Source organism: Eucyclogobius newberryi, unplaced genomic scaffold (assembly GCF_026437365.1).
Source record: "Eucyclogobius newberryi isolate DKJ021-1_F unplaced genomic scaffold, fEucNew1.0.hap1 SCAF_4, whole genome shotgun sequence".
NCBI lineage: Eukaryota > Metazoa > Chordata > Actinopteri > Gobiiformes > Gobiidae > Eucyclogobius > Eucyclogobius newberryi.
Window position 1 is genome coordinate 26,662,643 of NW_027316056.1, and position 19,722 is coordinate 26,682,364.

Sequence of the window (19,722 nt, forward strand, 5' to 3'; positions counted from 1 at the left end):
TTCAGGCTCATACTGGATATTCACACTAGATATTCACACTAGATATTCACACCTAGTTTACAGATACACTGAACAAAAATATTAACTCTTTTGTTTTTGCTTCTGTTTTTCATAAGCTGAACTCAAAGATTTGAGACGTATTCTATATACACGTAAAAGATCAATTTCTCTCAAATATTTTTCACCAACTGTTTCACCGAGCAGGTAATATAAATAATCTGTCCCACCTCACAGGACAGGTTGCAGCAGCAACAGCATGAATATTGCACAGATGTGCCTTAGACGGGAAACGTTAAAAGGCATCTGAAATGTTCAGTTTTGCTTTATTGCGAGGGTCTGGGCGGGTTAGAAAACTGGTCAGTATCTGGTGTGACCACCAAACCGACAGTTGAATTAAGAATCTGGACTATACAAACGCTAAAACACATGCAAATAGATGTTTTAACGAAGCATTATTAAATCCAAATGAAAAGATACCTAGAATTAACTGATTCATCGCAGATAATTGTCAATAGTACACTTTATTTGTAATGATTCTTTATCAAGAAGCCTTCAGTCATCATATTTCAACATTTATTTAGCGAAAGTGTATTTAAAAAAAAAAAGAAACAACAGCTAGTCCTAGCCTTACTCAATACTTTTTCAAAAGCTCCAGCACAACCCCAAACTCACCTCATCTATAAACAACCATTTGTTTAACTTATTGTCTTTTCTGATACCTCTAACTAAAGTGAAGAAGAGTTGCTGTATCAGAACATGTGGTAGTACAGACCTATTAGCGACAGAGTGCTATGTCAGGTGCACAGTGGCGCCGCTTATGATGAATGCAGCTTCCAGCACTGCACTGTTCATGCTCCCCCCCCGGAGCAAACTTTTACTCACCTGACTTCACTGAATCACACAAATTGACAGAACCATAGAAGCTGCAGTCAGGATCTTGTTCATATCTCAGAATCGTTCCTCACTTTGAATGCAATTTTGCAGAGGATGAACTACCCGAGTTTCCTCCTCTGTATTCCCAAATGTGAGTGGCGAGTACATTTCTGCAGGCATTTCACAGGTCGGGCCATAAATCATCTTTAACTTAAATATCCATCGACAGCAAAATAACAATTGCATTATAGAGAGCCGTCTGGGCGCAGTAGTTATGGATCTGTAGGGAAAATGCATCAGCAATCAGCCACCCGCTCACTATAAATCCCTTTTAAAGCCACTGGCGCGTTGTTAAATGTAACCCATGATCTAAAGCGCGGACTGCATCTGCACTTTTAGAGTCAGGAAGACGTTTATCTGAAAACCACGGGCTGGGCTCTGATGGTGGGAGGATGTCGGTAACATAATTAGTTTTGTGGAGTGAAACATGGCATTGGATAGAAAATAATTGAAGTACATGTAAAAAATGAATAGCTTGCCGTCCCTTCATTCCACTGACATCAAGTCATTGGCAGGCTGTCGCTGATGATGCAAAACACAATGTAACTATATCCGTCACAAAGTACAGAACATTAATTTGTCAGTCGTGCGTGTAGTCAGCCGGTACACTGTAGTTCACACTGACAAAGCGTTAAAATGTATTGTATGTATTCGATTTCAGAAAGAGTGCCTATTGCAGAAATGTGGCATAACATTTTAGACAATTACCATCAGTTGCATCAGTGCGCATTCGGTAAAATACTAAATAGCTGCCATACAATATGCTAAACTCTTGAACTTTTTTAACCATGTAGATTTGTCATCACAAACCTGTACCAAGTGAAGAGTGATTCGTGATCAAACGGTGATAAAAGCACACTTCCAATTGTGTCAGAGTCTTACCTGTGTGACCAGGGGCTCCAGCAGCCGCTCCACGGTCAGGGTGCGTATCTCCAAGCTTTTTGGGTCCCATTTTAAAAGAATGGGTGACGTGGCAGCTGTCATGGTATCTGTCGGGAGAATAACAGTGGACATTAGATTCTGTGCCGTTTATGTGAAGCCAGTATGGCAATGGGTTTTGGGGCCAATCAGCTCTGTAAATATACTTTAGTCTTTCAAACTAGGGAGTTATTTGTTGAAACATGACAGTTGGTATTTGGAGCGTAGTGTGTCGTTACTGGGGAGGATGCTTGTACAGTAAGCAGTTTCAGAATGGGCCAGCTGGGAATGGCATAGTCCACTGCCAGTGTCAATGAGGCAGAAGGGAATAAAGAATAGAATGACAGATCTGGGCCAGAGGTCGTTCTCAACACACAATGGTACAACACGAGCACCTGGCACCATGGACTATCTGCAGCAGTAAAGCAGACATGCCTTGACACAGTCCAATCTAAAATAATGTGTCAACGCTTTTTTTTAGGACTACAGGGATACATTATGTCAAAAAAGTTGCCGTCCTTACAACCCTTTTTTCATTTGTTAAAGCAGAGTGAATAATACTATTTCAGTCATCCATCCATCCATTTTCTTCCGCTTATCCGGGGCCGGGTCGCGGGGGCAGCAGTCTGAGCAGGGACTCCCAGACTTCCTTCTCCCCAGACACTTCCTCCAACTCCTCCGGGGGGATCCCGAGGCGTTCCCAGGCCAGCCGAGAGACATAGTCTCTCCAGCGTGTCCTGGGTCTTCCCCGGGGCCTTTTCCCGGTGGGACATGCCTGCCGTCCCACCGGGAAAAGCCGGTGGGACGGCAGGCATGCCATGCAGCCATGCCGGATGCCACCGGGGCGCCTCCCTCCCTCCTCCACTTGGGGCAAGGACACCCCACCCACCTGAAGAGGGCAAGCCACCTTTTTCCGGTCGAGAACCATGGCCTCGGATTTGGAGGTGCTGATTCTCATCCCAGCAGCTTCACACTCGGCTGCAAACCGTCCCAGTGCATGTTTGATGGAGCCATCAGGACAACATCGTCTGCAAACAGCTGAGATGAGATCCTGTGGTCCCCAAACCGGACATCCTCCAACCCCCGACTGCGCCTAGAAATTCTGTCCATAAAAATTATGAACAGAACCGGTGACAAAGGGTAGCCCTGGCGGAGTCCAACATGCACTGGGAACAGGTCTGACTTACTGCTGGCAATGCGAACACAGCTCCTGCTCCGGTCATACAGGGACCGGACAGCCCTGAGCAAAGGGCCCCGGACCCCGTACACCCGGAGCACCCCCCAAAGGACACGCCGAGGGACACGGTCGAAAGCCTTCTCCAGATCCACAAAGCACATGTGGACTGGTTGGGCAAACTCCCATGAACCCTCGAGCACCCGATGGAGGGTATAGAGCTGGTCCAGTGTTCCACGACCGGAACGAAAACCACTCTGCTCCTCCTGAATACGAGGTTCGACTATCGGTCGGATTTCAGTCAATTTGTGCAAAAACCTTGGGACACTTCACACATGTGGCTTTCTTTAAAGGATTTTTCTGGTCCATAGACTTTATTGGACAGGACAGTGCAGCATGAAATGGGGATGAAACTGGGGAAGGACAAGCAGAAAATTGACAAAGCCGCATTTTAACTCATGACGCAGCACCACATGTGGCTTTACTCTACTTTGTACTTTTTTCACGAAACACATGTATGGAAGTACAACAGAGGCTGCTGTGGGTGTCAGCTCTGAACAGACAACACATTGCACAGCACTGTGTTCAAACCAACAAACAAACAAGCAAATATTTTTCTCACTAAGATATTGCCATTTGATTCAGCCTTCTCTCACACAATTCATTCAGCTTCAAATTTGAAGTAATTTAGGTTGAAAATGGACAGCAAAAATCAGTCTTTAATTTAATAAGCCAATCAATTAAATGTTCAATCATTTGTGCAACTACATACAATGAATGTGTATGTCGAGGGATATAATAAAGGTGTAGATGACTTGAAAGTACTGTAATGGTTGTCTGTAGGGAGAAATCATGAAAAAGTAAAACAGGACAAAAAACCTGTGATTCCTGACCCCCCAGTCTTTTGCTTTGGACTCCCACCCTTAAGCAACAGTTTGTATTAAAGGAGCTGCCAACTGCACCTCCTTCTCACTCTTCCACATGGCTCCAAAACCCAACTGGAACATTTTCCTGAGGTAGTTGCAACCACTACTCCCATATTGATCAAGCAGATTAATTCAAGGATATTTCAGTTACCATCTTAAAAGGATACGATAACATGCAACACCTCTTTTGTTGTTTATAGAGTGTGGTTGCTTTCATATTGGAAGAACTAAGAAGAGACTTAAGGACAGATTATCAGAACACAATAGTGTCGTAAAGAATAAAGACCTACCATAACTACCATAAATTCATTAAAAGGGCAATGAAACAATCCCTAAATCATCTGGGGGGAGAGACAACCGGACTTAACCACTGTTGCATTGAGACTGTAGCTCTCAATGCAACAGTATTCCCAGGCCTGAATGACAAAAATGGTTTTGCCCCATTTCTTCAAGGAAATCCTTGTCTATTTGCTTTATTGTATGATGTTTGCCAGTCTTTATTATTAGCGACTGACCGATGCAAACTCAGTCCTGAGGTTTAAGATGTGTTTAAGTTTTGTGTGCACTCTCGGTGACTCTGGTGAGGCCAGATCAAAGAAGCAACAAAACTACTGAGAAAATAAATTTGCCGTGATGTGTTTTATGATCTGACTAAACGAGAGAGGAGCCAGTGCACGCATGAACAACAGTTTGATTTGTAATACAGAAGCATCAGTTTATTCCTCTTAGGGGAGCGAGAGGAAAGACACGACTCCTCCTCCACTCCGGTTTGCTTTCCCCTGCTCTCATGTTTGCTGTTAATTGAAGACGGATTATAACAGCTCTCGATGCGCAGTAGCCTTAAGGTCATGTTCGGCGTGTGGTGCCGAGCCCGCTGCACGTCAACGTAAAACTATTGCAAAATTATTAACGACGTTCAATCTGCAACAACTTGAGGCCCAAGATGGAGATGGAGGATTTCAGGAAGAACCTGGACTTGTTATGCGACTGGATGGACTACCCCCTATGTTTAGCTTTTCATCGCACGCATAGTTCTTTATGTTTTCAATGATAACATTACAACCCATCGATTCTAGGCGGTTTCTTAAAAAAATAAAGATGGATGCATCCATGAACTTCCCTATTTATTACCTACTTTGTCATTTTGATCTTTATTCCTCACAAAGCACATTTCTCCTCCTGAATGACAGAAGGTGGCACAGCATCTGGAGTGTGCCTGCCACAAGCTGCCACCGCCAATAAGTCTGTTCATTTGTCACCAAGTGTGGGCTCTTCTTGATACACCTTGTTTTTTATAGGCCATTAAACAATATTATTACCTCTGCGTCTGCCTCAGTCAGCTCTTAGTAGAAATAATGCTGATGATGGAGCAGAGAGACAACAGCTAACAAATGTAATTACCTCACAGGGCAGGTGGTGAGGGGATTTGTGTTGTGTTTCAATTATATTGGCTAATCAAAGAGCATGTACAACTCTGAGACTATATTAACTTTACTGCTAATTACTTCTCTTTTACACATTGATTTGGATGTAGGGCTGGACCATACCTTTCACGGTGACGGCGGTATAATTTTGTGTAACAATTTTATACTTAAATATTGCGATACAATTTGGATGAAATGCGCATGTGCAGTGCCTTTGTTTTCATGGACAGTACACGGAGCGAGAAGCATTGTGGCGACTGAGGAGAAGGAGAAAGCAGATTGACAGACATCTTAAAAGTTTTCACAGCTGAGTGAAAACATGAGGTAGCCCTGGTCAGCGCTGAACATGACTGACATGGACGCTAACCGGGTTGGACCGGAGTTTGTCTGTGTCTGAGCCACAGCTGTGATGACTGTGCAGCTCATGTTTTCTCTACACCGTGTGTTGTTATCAGTCCGAATGCAGAGCAAACTTTAATTCACTCAGTCTGTGTCAAATGTGCAGCCACAGACAGTGCAGCAGGTCTCACACCGCGGCAGAAACCCGAAAGGGCTCATCTTTAAGGCCACGCACGTACAATTAATTATTTAGCAAGCTCAAATTGACAGAAAAGCTTTTTCTTTGACAGATGATTCACAGATGAAAAGGTGCATCTAAGCATGATGAGATAAAAGTGTGCACATCTTGTCCAAAAAATGTAAAAGATAAAACATATTTGGATGAAAGCCTTAAATGATAAAAGCAAGATTAGACGACTGCGTTTAGTCTGTCAAGTTTAAAAAATTACAGTCAATAGTGAGGCCAAGGTTGGTGACACTTGCTGTTTGAGTGGATCAGGGTTGCCAACCACAATGACCTCAGTTTTGCCCTCATTTAAACTTAAAAATGTGTGGGCCATTAATGCCTTGACGTCACTAAAACATTCAAAAAGACGTGTCAGTGCCTTTTTGGATAGCAGGTAAATTTCATAGCAGGTTTCATCTGCATAGAATTCATATTGAATGCCATGTCTCTTAAAGATTTCACTCAGCGGGAAGAGGTGCAGAGCAAAAAGAACGGGCACAAGGATTGAACCCTGGACGAGATGGAGTCTGACCGAGCAATATAGATAATTCAAAACCTTTAAACGTGCAGACTCTGTGCTATGCTGTGCCTTAGAGCCCAATTGGAGGATGTCAAATGTGCCATGTGCTTCAAGAAATGCACATTTCTCAAGGATCTTGGCCACAAAAGGAAGTTTAGGTAGTTGGAGACAATTGATGTGTCCAGGTGGAATTTTTTCAACAGAGGTTTAATCACAGACACTTTAAACTTTACAGAACAAACACCAGATGCTGTGCCACCTTGTGTCATTCAGTTGCTATTCATCTTTTGGACACAGGAGCACATGTTTGTCCACACTTCTTTAAAAAGACGTGGTGGGACAGGGTGGTTTGGACAGGACGACAGCTTAAGTTTACAGACTACATCTGAAAGACATTCCAGTGATACAGGTTGAAAAACACATTTGAGCCGACCATGTCCGGAAATGGTTAGACAGTAATAGTCACAATATTTGTCCTAATGTTGGCAATTTTTATCAGGCTTCAGACTTCAACTCTTGTACTATACAATGTACTATAGGGTTAAGAACAGCCCCAAAAGTTTTTTAAAAGAACACAGGGACCACGTCAGCATAGAAAAGCTTGTGATACATGTGCCAACTGTCCATCTGATTCTACTCTTCTCTTCTACACACGCGCCTGGCTTCATGTCATTGTGTCATGGGCGCACGGGTTCACACGGTGCCACAGGGCACATCAACAACCGACTTGAAACGGATCCATTAATTCCTCTGCGCCTACGACTAGTTCATACATGTAAGAAAGAGAGAAGAAAAACAAAATGCTGTGTCGGGCTCGAGACTGCGACACAACAAGTGTACAGGTGTACTCGCACTGAATGAAGAAGTGTAACGGACCGGTCATTCAGCGCGTTTATCCACAATCATTAAAAACAGATCAGGCTTGTTGACACGCTATGTTCTGCCGATACACAATCCTACACACACATGTGCCTGATAGCAGTGACTTGCGTTGCGCCTGGACACATTTCTGCGGTATACCGTAGGTTCCAAAAATCCCACGATCATTGAAAAAACTGTTAATTGCAAACTGTCAAAGTGCTAAATGGGACAATGAGTGTCATCTGACAGAGCATTATGCCCCTTCAGCCAGTTCTTCATTTCACAGACATCAGCACCCTTTCTTCATGTGTTTGCGCTGTGATCACAGGCTCACTGTAAACACATCACGCTCTTTTGTACAAATGTCACACTTGACAAGAGAGTGGGGTTTCTGACAACATAGCACAAAGAGTTTAGACTAAATCTCATCACTGGCTCCATAAATATAAAGAGATGCCATGTGATTATGTGACATGTTGATAAAAGACTAAGCAACTGTTGGTCGCTGCATTAGTCATGCTGGCAAGTACGATGGGATTAGGCCAAGTCTGCTGCAGCGGGCTGGGTTTGACATGAGTCCAGTGGAACTGGGTCATTCCCAAAATTGAGCAGGATTATAATTCCACATCAGACTTGGGGCTGATGGGATGCTCTGCAGCTCAGAAGGATGAAAAGGACAGCAGTCCGCGCTTAGACTACTGCAGGGAATGATGTGTAGGAAGTGAGAAGCAGGATATGATAAGAAGGCGCAGGTGAGGAAGCAGGAGAAGTCTTCCAGGAAACGTCGCTATAGCTTCAGGTAACTAAACGGTATCACATCTAAAGTGCCAAATATGGATAGTTGCAGGTCACGAAAGAGAGCAGTGGATTTCATAATATAAAAATTATGGGTTTGAGTCAAAGCCTACGTATGGTGACATCAAAAGACAGCAAGCATACCTAAACCCACGTTCAGGTTCAAGTCCGGATTCGAATCCAGAGGTTTAGGTTCAGGTCCGGACCTAATGAGTCCGGCTGAACTCATGCCATTTTTGCATAATGTTATAACAGCATAACACAAGCTACTTGGCTCAATTAAGTTGAAGACACATGAACAAGGACGACTATCAAACACAAGGCTTAACTGCAGACTGAAATAAACTCAATTTATCTGGTTTATTCACTATTTATTAACAGAAGTTACAACTTACAAATCACAAGCTGCTAGCTAACACACTTTTACTTGAGGAACAACTTCCGAACAAGAGCAAGTTGAGTATTGGTATTGGAGCAGCTGTTTCAGCTGATACTATGTTTGTCAAGTGTATTACTGGTTTGACTGGGCTGTTCCCACACTTGAAGTTTAATGCTTTAGATACATTTCCACTCTGTAATTTTGCAGATCCATTGGCATCAAAGTCATGTAAAAACCTTCAAAAACTAGCATAACAGTCAACTAGAACCACTATAAATCAATCAACTTAGCAGTATCAAAAATAGAATATGAAAATATTTTACACTACACACAATACATCATATTAACAGCATTAAACACAAGACCATATTTAACAACTGTAGAATACAAATACTATTACAAAATATAAGCTCCAATTAATGAATCCAGCAATTAAACAATATTACTTTGACTTAGTATTTACTTAGATGTATAAATATGTATCTGGCACATTAACCCACTGAAATAAACGCTACATCACACCACAACATAATACAGTTATTTTATTCATATTGTAGCAACCCTAGTCTCTAGTGCGCGTGCGTGCGGTCTCTGGGGCGGAGCTAAGAGCGGGCTCAGGAGACGAGGTGGTTTTTGATTTTCTCGTTCCATCGCCATGGTTACGGCCAACAATAACCAACTCTGTTCAAGAAATAAAGTGACAACTTGTGAGCACTAAACCAGCATTACTGACCTGAGCGAGAAGTTACAATATTTACACCCAAACCAAAGCACAACCCGCTCCTTTAACAAGCGTCTTAAACTTAAACTAACTCACGGAGCGGCACAAGCGGCGACGCACGCGGCGGCTTGTAACGCTTCAATTAAACCAGCGATCTTCCCAAATGTTCGGTCTCTCGCATCTTTAAACTCATTGCGCCGGCTTCAACTTCTGCCGCGGGGAAGACGCGTGCGTCGCTGATGCTCCGGGCCATTGACAGCGATGTCAGTGTTTACGTCTTTTCTAGCGTGAATTTCGCGATCTATGGAAGGTTTAGGATGGTTTTGATTCTAGAACATAAAGGATATAGAATGTGAGAGGTAGATTTTTAATGAGTCCAGAACCGAATCACCGGGGTTTCGTTTTTTTTGGACCTGAACCGAAACGTTTTTACAAGTCCGGATCCGGTCCGTCGTAGCGGTACACATCCCTATTTAGAAGCTTATGCTGGACGACCCACAGAACAAATCATTCAGTCTAGAAGGAAATAGGGGAAGAGCAACAATAGGAATAGGAAACGTAAGTACTTTAGCCATATCACCAAATCGCTGCACCCAAATTCTGGACGGATACTGTATATTCATGACAAGAGGACGAGAGGGAGACGAAGCAACGACATTAAAGACTGGACCAAAACATCTCTTGGGAAGTGCCCAACCTTGGCAAAGAGTCGTGTGGAGGAAACTGGGTGAGACGTGCATGGTTCCCGACCTGAACCCAGAAATGAGGATGGAAACAGGCAAAGATTCATCTTTGTGGTGACCTTATACAATTACGTCAACTTCAAATTATTTGGATGGTATATAAGACAATCACGTTTATTTGAGTAGAGTTTTTTTTATCTTTTAGTTTCTTGGACCACTACATACTTCTGTTTGAGTAATATTATTTTGGAGTAATGGTCTTATTTGAGTGCACGTTTTTGGCATTACCACTCACATCTGCAGGGCGACAAATACAGTTCATTAAACAGAAAATAGGGTAACTATAGAGGTAACTATAGAGCCTCTCTTTTAATGGGATGGAAATAGTCCACTAAACAAACCCGTATCCTTCTGTTCTCCTGTATTGGACCTAAAAAATGTGGTTGAGGAAAATTTACATCTTCTGTAGAGCTCCGCAGAGAACTGTCCCGTTTTGGGATGTGCCAATCATAGCTGCTGATTTGTGGCTCATGTTTCTAAAAGGCAGAAGACTCTCTCATATAGTCGGAATAGACAGAAAATATATTTTTCACTTGAAAGCCGCCATTTGTTCTTGGCATAAAGGGATGAGGACATGATTTGTTAAAGTCAGTCAAGCACATCTAAATTCGTGGAGACAGGATATGGTTCTTTATCAAATATTATAAAAGCATATGAGCTGGGCATTTTCGGAGCATTCATAGAACACTATATTACAGTACATGATCGTTTGGGGCCTGAAAAGAAAATGGAAAACATCAGTATATGACAGAAAACCAATACAGTATAGAAATGTAAATTATATAGATATGCTATTGTGCTATGACATGAAAAAAAAGAGTCCACCCTGAACATGTCCACTGAGCTAAGCCACATTGTCAGCTGCTAGAATTGCCTCAGGTTCGAGCATATGGATTTTCTGTTTGATGGGTGAAGAAAAGCTTCTCTCAACAATAGAACGGTTAATGCAGCAAGAGTGGATGGAGCCTGTCCTGGCCCCACATGCAGTCTGGGACAGAGCCTGGAGGAGGACACAAAAGTTCTGATCAGAATATTCAGAAGTTAACCACTGACTTGTATTTAAGTGCAGCAAAATATGAGCAATAAACCTTTATCAGACCACATAGAAAGTGAGCTTTTGTCAGGTTTTCAAGAAAATTGCTCTTGGATAATGTAAATTATTGTTTGTTCAAGTGATGAGAGCAGAATAATTCATTGGAATTGTTTCTTATTATTACAAGAGCAGTTCTGTACATTAAAAGTATCTGCTCAGTTTCAATAAGACAATGATATGTGACCATCTGGTGCTGACAACTCTTGTGTCTGAATCAATATTGTCTCAGTGGAACAGTGGCAACTGTCAGCAGAGGAGCTTATTAGACTCACTGTGATGTGTTGGAGGAGCATCTCCTGATTGGTTCTTCTACCATATTTCAGTCAGATCAGAGGACAAATATAGCACTCCTTTAATCTGAATATTATTCACTGCTCAGTGTTGAACTTTGTCAGAAGTTTATAATTAATCAAAGCCAAGTTTTATTAATTCCCACACTTCAGTTTGAGTGTGTGAATATTAGTTGAGGACCCTGACAGGTCTGTAATAAAGTCTATTTGCAGAGTGGAGCTCTTTGGAAGAAGACGATTCTCATCTTGCTTTCACATTACACAGCACTAGTGTTAATGGCATTGTAAGAGATGGAACTTCCAGCTTAGTATCTAACTAATACACAACAATAGACATTAACACTGACAACAGTAATACACGTAACGATTTCACTTTTCTTGTGAGCTTTAGATGTTATTGCTTTGCCTCTTTCCCCAGTATAACATTGACCTAATCTATTTAGCATTTATTCATGTCCATGGGGTTAAGAAATAAGAACAGTTGTCATAGCGATTAACAATTTAAAACTATATATTATATATTTTTCAATTGGAAAGGTTCAACGTGTTGCAGAGCAGGTTACCAGTAGAATTTGATTATTTCATCATTTCAGATGGTGGACAATAACCTTATAGGAGAATTTACATTTTTTGAAAGAAATATTTATAATAGAAATCCACAATCATTTAACTTTATCATGATGTCATTTGTCAGGGATTTGCTCCACAAACCTGTACCAATACTTCTCTGGCTTAAAGTTCTTTAAACTGGCAACAATCACATATTTGGAGTTGGACAATGGCACCACTTACTGAGATTTTATTTTGTTATTATATAATTATTTTGTATTATTTAATTATTGTTGTTTCGTGTGGAACTGTAATCTGACAGTTAAACAGCAAACTCCACCATAGAGTCTTAACTCCAGAGCCACTGGGATGTGCAGCTCTGAGATTGAGGAGAGTCTGAAGAGAGAAGAGAGGGGCGTAAACAGGTTGGTCTGGGTTATTTTAGTGAATCTCTACATCCACATCTGGCAACACAACATCTGAACAGTGCCCCAAGGTCATGGGAAATAATTTGTGTCTCTTTTTTACAATCAACTAGGATATTAGAATATTGGTTTTATTCATCAAAAATATGCAAAATATTAATATATTGATTCCATACTGGATTTTACAGGTCCGTTAAGTATACTGCAGTCCCAGGTGATAGACAAGCACGAGGCCGCATCATGTCCAGCTTCCAGCAGTGCGCCCGGTGCGGTCATCCTCATGGTCAAACAGTCCAGGTGAAGTGATGCACAGCACACATCTCTTGTCCTGGCTGGTCCAAACGGGACGTTCTGTCAGAGCGGCGGCTGTACTCTTTGCACTTCCTCATGCTTGCGGATGTACTGTAAAGTCCATGGCACATTGGTCTGATGGGCTCGACACACAGGAGGCGACAGTCATCGCAGCAGTTTTAAAATCGAACACACGGGCAGGGATGACCTGCAGTGACCAGCAACAGCTTCACATGTCGCGCTCTGCTCCACGGCTTCCACACATTTTATTGGCTGTGAAGTTAGAGGGAATTATGAAGTTTTAAGGGTACTTTTAATATTTCAATATTTCATTTTCAGTATTTAAATTTCAGGGATAAAAAGTGGCATGAATTGAAAAAGGTATGAATTGAAAAGGGGTTTAATTGACTCGGCCCCATCGAGAGAGAAAAAAGAAGCTGACTGGGGTCGAAGGCAGCCAATTTCTTTCATAGGCAGATTTGAATATTTTCGTGAAATATAAAATATGAAAATTGGACAAATGTGAGTATTTTTCCTTATCGTTTCTGAATTTGCGTAGTTCCCCTGTTCCTGTCAGCTCATAGCTTTGTCAAAAAAACTCTCTGATTGGCTGCAGTGTGGGCGACAGTGACAAAAGTTGAAAATGTTTCTACTTAGAAAAACTAGGATTGCGTCGGAGGCCCGCGTGTGCACGTCAACATGCACGAGCGCCAGGTTTTCATGAGCACTACTTTCACTTGTCGCTGACCTAAGGGAGACGGGCGATTTTTACATTGTCGCGAAGGATTCTATTGGAAATGAATGGAGAAGGAACAACGTTGCCCCCCTTGTGTTGAGCCCATGAAAGGTTCAAGTCTGTCCGAGCAATCCGTTCTTTGTGAGCACAGCTGCAGTGACCTACTCATCTCATACACATCTCACCTCGTGCAAAAATATGACACTTAATATTGTTAACAGTTAAATGTCGAAAACAAATGAAGCAATATAAGGAGCAGAAGATTTTTTACAGAATAGAGATCATAAGTTACACATTTTCGGAAGTAGGCAATAACAAAAACGCACATACATGAGTGTCATTACAAAACATGGCACAGTAATCAAATACCGTATTATAAGTCGCACCAGCCAAAAAATGCATAATATAGAAGAAAAAAACATATATAAGTTGCACTGGAGTATGAAATGCGGTTGCAAGTGTGAAAATAACAAATAATATCACATATAAGTCGCTCCAGAGTATAAGTATATAAGTATAAATATAAGTGAAAATATGAAAAAAGGTGGGACTTATAGTCCGGAAAATACGGTAATTGAATTAGACTATTCCTTTCATACGTCATAAAAAGTGAGCAGTGAGTGAGAAGGGAGAGAATGGCAGCAAAGACAGGCCCCTGACTAACACAGCCTCTTTGAACTTTCCCAGGACAAAGCTAAGTTTGTTGCAAAAGTAGCAAAACTCAGAACTGGCCACGCCCCTCGGTTAACACACATTAGCCACATTAGCACCAGGGTCATAATGGAACAACCTCAGCCTCCTTACCAAACTTCTTAACTGAGAAATTAGACTTTTTGCGAGACAACAAACGAAACAAACTAAAACTTCCCAGCATAAAAAGTCGTACTTCCATTTAAGATAATCTGACAAAGTGTCTACAGGTCGCGTTCAGTGCTTCCAGTCTGTTACTGTCCCCTTACATAAACGTTACCCAGCCACAGCCACTCTCTGTGTGACGAGCTCGCTGGATGGATGGGCCGACTCGATTAATTTAGTAGTCGCACGCTGCAGCATGACAGTTTGAGCGCTGCACATCCTCCTGGTTGGAGTTAATGGGGTTATGAGGGGACTAAAGAAATGATTAAGACAATGAGACACTCTCGCTCACTGCACCCCACAGCTGCTGACACCAGACTTTCAACACTTTATTGTCCCTTCTGCAACAATAAAGGCCCTTTTTCCTTCTGCTCCACTGAGTGATAATGGCACAGAAGACGGATAGGGGAAAGTGGAACACACTGGGATTTGCACATCTAGCATCTGGTGGATATAGCTCCATGAGAGACAAAATGCATATTGTGGTGGTGGATGTGGGCGGGTATTTAGCGTTACAGCCATCTCAGTGACAACTACTGCACATCCCGTTGTCACTTCTTTACCCAGCATCCTCAGCGTGATAGGGGTGTCAACATTATTTGGTTGATCAATAATTGTTGTTATTCAGGTCACAATATAATCGTAAAAAATAATAATCATGAGGCAAAATTGTATTTTTAGTCGAAAAAAGTAAATCTAGATGTAGAGTGTAGCGTTGATTAAAAAAGTAATATCTTAATATATTTACAACAAAACTTTTTTGTAGTGTCTGTTGTATTATTATTTTTATTTTTTTACTATAAACAATATAGTAGATGTTCAAATTTTCACCATTCACAATATAATCAAAATATCTTTATTAACCACCTCTAATGTAAAGCACTTTTTTATACCAGTTTATGTGGTATTAACTTAACTTTATCATTCAGAAAGTTTATATTTTTGTTAGCTGGTCACATACTAGATCAATGAGCCTCCATGTTATGTGAATGAAAAGAAAATGGAGGATTTTACTGTTGTTGGTTATAGGGGTCAATAGTTGTGAAATTCCTAACACTAAAATATGATACTGTGAACTGTAGGTCATGTTTTTTTATCCCAGTAGCAGGAGCCAAACAAATTGATTCATTTACACTGCTTCTAAAACTTAAAGTCTAGTCCTTGTTACCCTGAATGAAATCGCTCCACAGCACCGCAGCAAAGGTAATGGTTTTCCAGCCAGTGAAGGTGCCATGGCTACCACATCAACAACAGGGGCTTTCTGGGCTGTTCAGCCAACGTAGCTGCCTCTCCCGGGAGACGGTGGACACAATGCACTGCTCACCACTATTGGCTGCATACTTTCACACATAAATTATGGAGGAACACATAAAGAGTATGTGATTTAAAATACCAACATGAACTCAATGACAAAAAGAAAGAATAAGCCATTACTGTGAGGCATAATGGATGGACAGTAGAAACACAATGCAGACAATTACAAGAAATTACAACAACAAGAAAAATCCTTTTATCTGCGTTTTTTTCTGAATTTTAAAATTAAATCAAACAAAGCAGATACAAGTCTTTAATAGTCAAAACTCAATGTATCATTTGATCAGACAACACACATTTCGTCAAGATTATATCTGTCATGTAATATGGAATCTGTTGCTGAAAAACATTCTTTACATATTTTTAAATTTATATATACCTACTTATGCTTACAAGTATACTTAACACAAGTGGATGTAGATGTATGGGAAAATGGGGAAAGATGCAAACAATAAACCGTGGATTTACTGGATATTGTTGTGATTTGGCTGAACATTTAGCATAGAAAATGTATTAAGCAGATGCTTGATTACATTCGGAGCGGTATTTCACTGCGCAAGTAAAATTGTCTCTGGAACAACAAACTACACATTCTGTTCTATAACAAGATATTGTATACACCTCTTTATTCTATATTTCTATGTTTCAGCCTGGTCGTCACAGCATGTTTGGACAGACACACTGTCCATGGCCAAAGCTGGCATGCAGCTTTATGGCTGACACTTGGCATGCCTTCTGCTCTCACAACTTCTTATTCTAAATACAGCCTCTGTGTGACCCCTCCTCAAGCTGCTGGAGTTCAGATCCAGTTTCAGGGGCTGTTGCCAGATATGGTGGGTCAACAGAGCACTACACTGCTCAATGCACTGTAAGACGACAACTAATGTCCTCAAACTAATGTTGTTAAGGTGATATTTTATTCATAAGCAGAGCAATGCAAGTTTTATGTACCAGAGCTACGAATAGAATTGTAATAACAAATACTAAAGTCGCCTTTAGGGTAAAAAATGTAATCACTACAATCTGTCAAATAGACTAGGCCTACATCACGTTTGTTTGGGTTTAGATCATTGGCCTTTTGCCACATGAGAAATGGGTGCTGGCGATGATAGTTAACAACAAGCAAAGAGGAGGTCCAGCTGCTTTACCTTCAAGTTGAAGAATAGCTCTGGTAGAGTGAGGATATAGTCAGATGAAGTTAACAAAAAGCGTGTGGATAAGACAGTCCCATAGAAAAGGAGGCAGGTGCTGGACAAAGAGCCCATCATCAACACAGAGGACTGTTGACATGGTCAGACAGGCTGCTGATGCTGCTGCTTTAAAGGGCGCTGATTTATCTCTAACAAAGAACAAACCCGGTGTGGGACAGTTATTTTACGCGCACGAGTGCTGTGTTAGCTGTGAGCTAGTGTAGTAGCCTAGCATCGCTCTGCCCGGGAGCTCCTCTGGAGCTGGGGAAGTCTTTCAGCACTGGCTCCTGGATAGCTCAGCCTCCAAGAGAACAACATTAGCAGCCACTGTGATTTGGCTAAAGAAAGATGAATGCGTCTTAGCAACAACTCAATCTGAACAAAATGACCGTATCACGTACTGAAGTGCATTTTAAACTGTTCCCACTACCTCGCACAGACATGTTTAGAGTCTAAAGCCGGACCTCGCCTTAGCTAACGCTAGCAGAGCCGCACAGTGCCGCCGCCGCCGCCGCCGCAGCAGCAGCAGGTGCATGCTACACACTGCTAGCTTCAGCAGCACAGTACAGATTCCACTCAGCATCCTTCCCCGTACATACCTTACTTTGTTGGAGATGACTCCTCTTGTACGGCTGTAAACTCTGTCAAATGCCGGTATTCCCACAAAGATGCTTCTCTTCTTGAAAGATATAACGGAACAGTGGAAATTGTACAATCTGGACGCTGCTTTCCTCAATAATGTGGTGCTGAAGCTGAATGAAGCCGCACGCTTGAGTCAGTGTTACGGAAATGCCTCCTCCTCCTACAGCTCGATGCTAAATAATGCCCCTCCTCGCGCTCCCACTGCTGTATGGAGAGAGCAGGTGCAACTGAGGGTGCGCCAGGCACGGACAGTCTGCAATATAGTGCTCCGGAGCTGGGCAGGGGCTCGTCAACTCAGGGGAGGCTCCAGCATTGACGCATGCGTGTTAGCGATGTGAGGATGCGCCTGCTGCTGGCCGCACAGACACACGGGACACACAGCAGATGTAAAGAAACCCCTGCGCGCACTCTGCCTTATGGAGATTATTCAGAACCACATCTGAAAATGACTAATGTGGTTGGGCATGATAGAGAATGAGATTGCCACAACCACAATAGTAGGTCTAAACAGCCTTTTACAAGCTAATACAGACTAGTAAATGGGGGGAGCAGGCCTACTGAAAAAGGACTTTAAGTAGTCTAAAAGTTACATGGAATAATGGACACCCAATTACAAGTAGGCAAAGTAGTGCTGCAAAATTAACCAGGCTAAATGTATGCTAAACTATGCATGAATAAAACTAACATAGAACACAATGCACACATTCTCAGAGCAGGTAATGCAATGCTGTTATGTGTGTTTGTGGGTGCACAGAGAGGAGCAGAGACAGTACAGACAACTACAGCAGCATCAACAGTATGTAATGTTACTTTACGTCTTGTCAGAAAGTAGAAATTAGGGAAACCACTCATCCTGAAACTTGTAAATAAGAAGTAAACTGATATATTCCAGTCCTTCTTACCTAGACCTATATTCCTTAGAGGCTTTTCCCAAATGGATATTTACTTCCACAACATTCGCTTGAGGAGTTTCACAGGCGATATCCCCTTTAAAAAGAATTGCTGTGGTCAACAGTGAGCTCTGGTATCACAGCTCCACACCAGGCCCCTTGGGGCAGTACAAATACATGGAGTTACACTTTAGCTATACCTTTGCCCAAAGCTCATTCTGATACAGGTGAACATTCATGTAATGGTAGCACTGCAGTTGCCTTTAAAATATTCCCTGTACAACAACTTATTAAACAAGCTGAAAGAAAAGGTTGACTTTAAAAGGTGCGCTATGTAACTTTTCTGGTCAAGGGCCTGCAACATGCTTGTCTCCATTGAGATCTTATTGCTTTGACTAAAATGATCCACAGTATGGCATTAAACTATAGCCATCTCCATGGAGACAAGCACGTGACGCCCTCTGGCATTACAGGTTCTGTAGAGCAGTGACTCTGCTCACTGTAAGAATCCATGGTTTTCAGTGTGTTTTTCAGTAATAAAAACACATTTAACTGAAAAAATACAACATTAGTAAGAATTTTGGCTGTGAAAGATAATTCTGTTTTACACAAACTAAACTAAAAAAATTATAGTATTGCTCTAGCTCTAAAAGTCCTCATGTGTTAGCATTTGAGGGAAAGTATGGTGGAGAAACTTTGCGTCATCCAAATACATACAATAAATTGTCTTTTACACCAGTGTGCTCCTTTGTCTTGGGGGGATGAAAAATGCCAGAACAACAGCCCATTGTCTTCCATATGCTTGTGTTTTCAGTGCATCGAACGCCACATAGAACGATAGGCAGCCATTCTGCATTTGTGAGATAAAGTCTACTGTGTACAGAGGCCCCAGGGTAATCTAGTTCTACCATGATGTTTTAATGTGATGCTAAATTGCTTCACATTCTGATCCTGCTTAGTCGTCCATGTTCAGCAAGTGAGCCTGATATTATATTCATGATCTAAACCGCAAGTTATGTCCATATACTTTTGGCAGTGCTAATACACCATCTGTTTATGCAGTCACTGCATCTGGGACTGGGCAGGGAAACGTCTGAGGTAAACATGTCCTGTAAGTAATGAGGCGATCACAACCCACTGCTTTTTAGAAGACCCAGTGTGGCCCATTTCTCTTAGTTTTATGTAATATTTAAAGGCTACATATTATGCAAAATCACCTTTAATAAACGTTTAACTCTATTACAATGATATTTCATCATTGTTAGTTTGTATCTTGATTGATTCGTGTATGAGTGTTGCAACAATGAGTGCTCAGAAAATTCCTGTTTCACCTACCCCTTATCCCTGCCCACATCCCTGTACTTGGCTGTAAATATATTTTAAAAATGAATTTGACATCTAGATTTCTAAAATGACACATAGCCACTTTTTAAAACAATCTGCTGCATATTACAGTGAAATTACATGATGAAGTTCTGCAGTTTTGAA

The 19,722-nt window shown here is 41.6% G+C and overlaps 1 protein-coding gene across 1 annotated transcript in view; it reads right to left on the reverse strand.

Annotated features, from left to right (window-relative positions):
- Positions 1–17,609, reverse strand: part of ctnna2 (catenin (cadherin-associated protein), alpha 2) — a 308,211-nt gene extending 290,602 nt beyond the window's left edge. The window contains exons 1-2 of the mRNA XM_072463897.1: positions 17,302–17,609; positions 1,816–1,922 (exon numbers count right to left, since the gene is read on the reverse strand). Of these exons, the coding sequence (XP_072319998.1) occupies positions 1,816–1,917 (102 nt within the window). The 5' untranslated portion in view covers positions 1,918–1,922; positions 17,302–17,609. The remainder of the gene's footprint in view (positions 1–1,815; positions 1,923–17,301) is intronic.
- Between the last annotated feature and the right edge of the window lie 2,113 nt (positions 17,610–19,722).